Raw genomic sequence first — 223 nt, 5'->3', positions numbered from 1 at the left:
CAGGGGCGAGTGGCACTGGGGGTGCCAGCGGTGCAGAGAGCAGCCCCGCGGGCATGGCAAAAGCTTGCCCCACACCCACCTCTCTATGCTGCTGAAGGTGTACTGCGTGCCCTGCTTCGTCTCGATTTCGAAGTCGAAGGAGCGGGTGGTGGTGGTCCCCCGGGCAAAGTTGACGAAGGAGATCTCATCGAAGCGGATGTGCACGGGTGGCTTGGGCACGACA

At 63.2% G+C, this 223-nt stretch overlaps 1 protein-coding gene across 1 annotated transcript in view; it reads right to left on the bottom strand.

Moving 5' to 3' along the window:
• Positions 1-16: 16 nt before the first annotated feature.
• Positions 17-223, bottom strand: part of SSRP1 (structure specific recognition protein 1) — a gene marked incomplete at both ends in the record, with an annotated part of 2,758 nt that continues 2,551 nt past the window's right edge. The window contains 1 exon segment of the mRNA XM_009702692.1: positions 17-210. Within this exon segment, the coding sequence (XP_009700994.1) occupies positions 17-210 (194 nt within the window).

Source organism: Cariama cristata, unplaced genomic scaffold, assembly GCF_000690535.1.
Source record: "Cariama cristata isolate BGI_N322 unplaced genomic scaffold, ASM69053v1 scaffold39156, whole genome shotgun sequence".
NCBI classification, from domain to species: domain Eukaryota; kingdom Metazoa; phylum Chordata; class Aves; order Cariamiformes; family Cariamidae; genus Cariama; species Cariama cristata.
The sequence above is the reverse complement of the archived record's forward strand: the minus strand, read 5'-3'. Positions and strand labels throughout refer to the sequence as shown.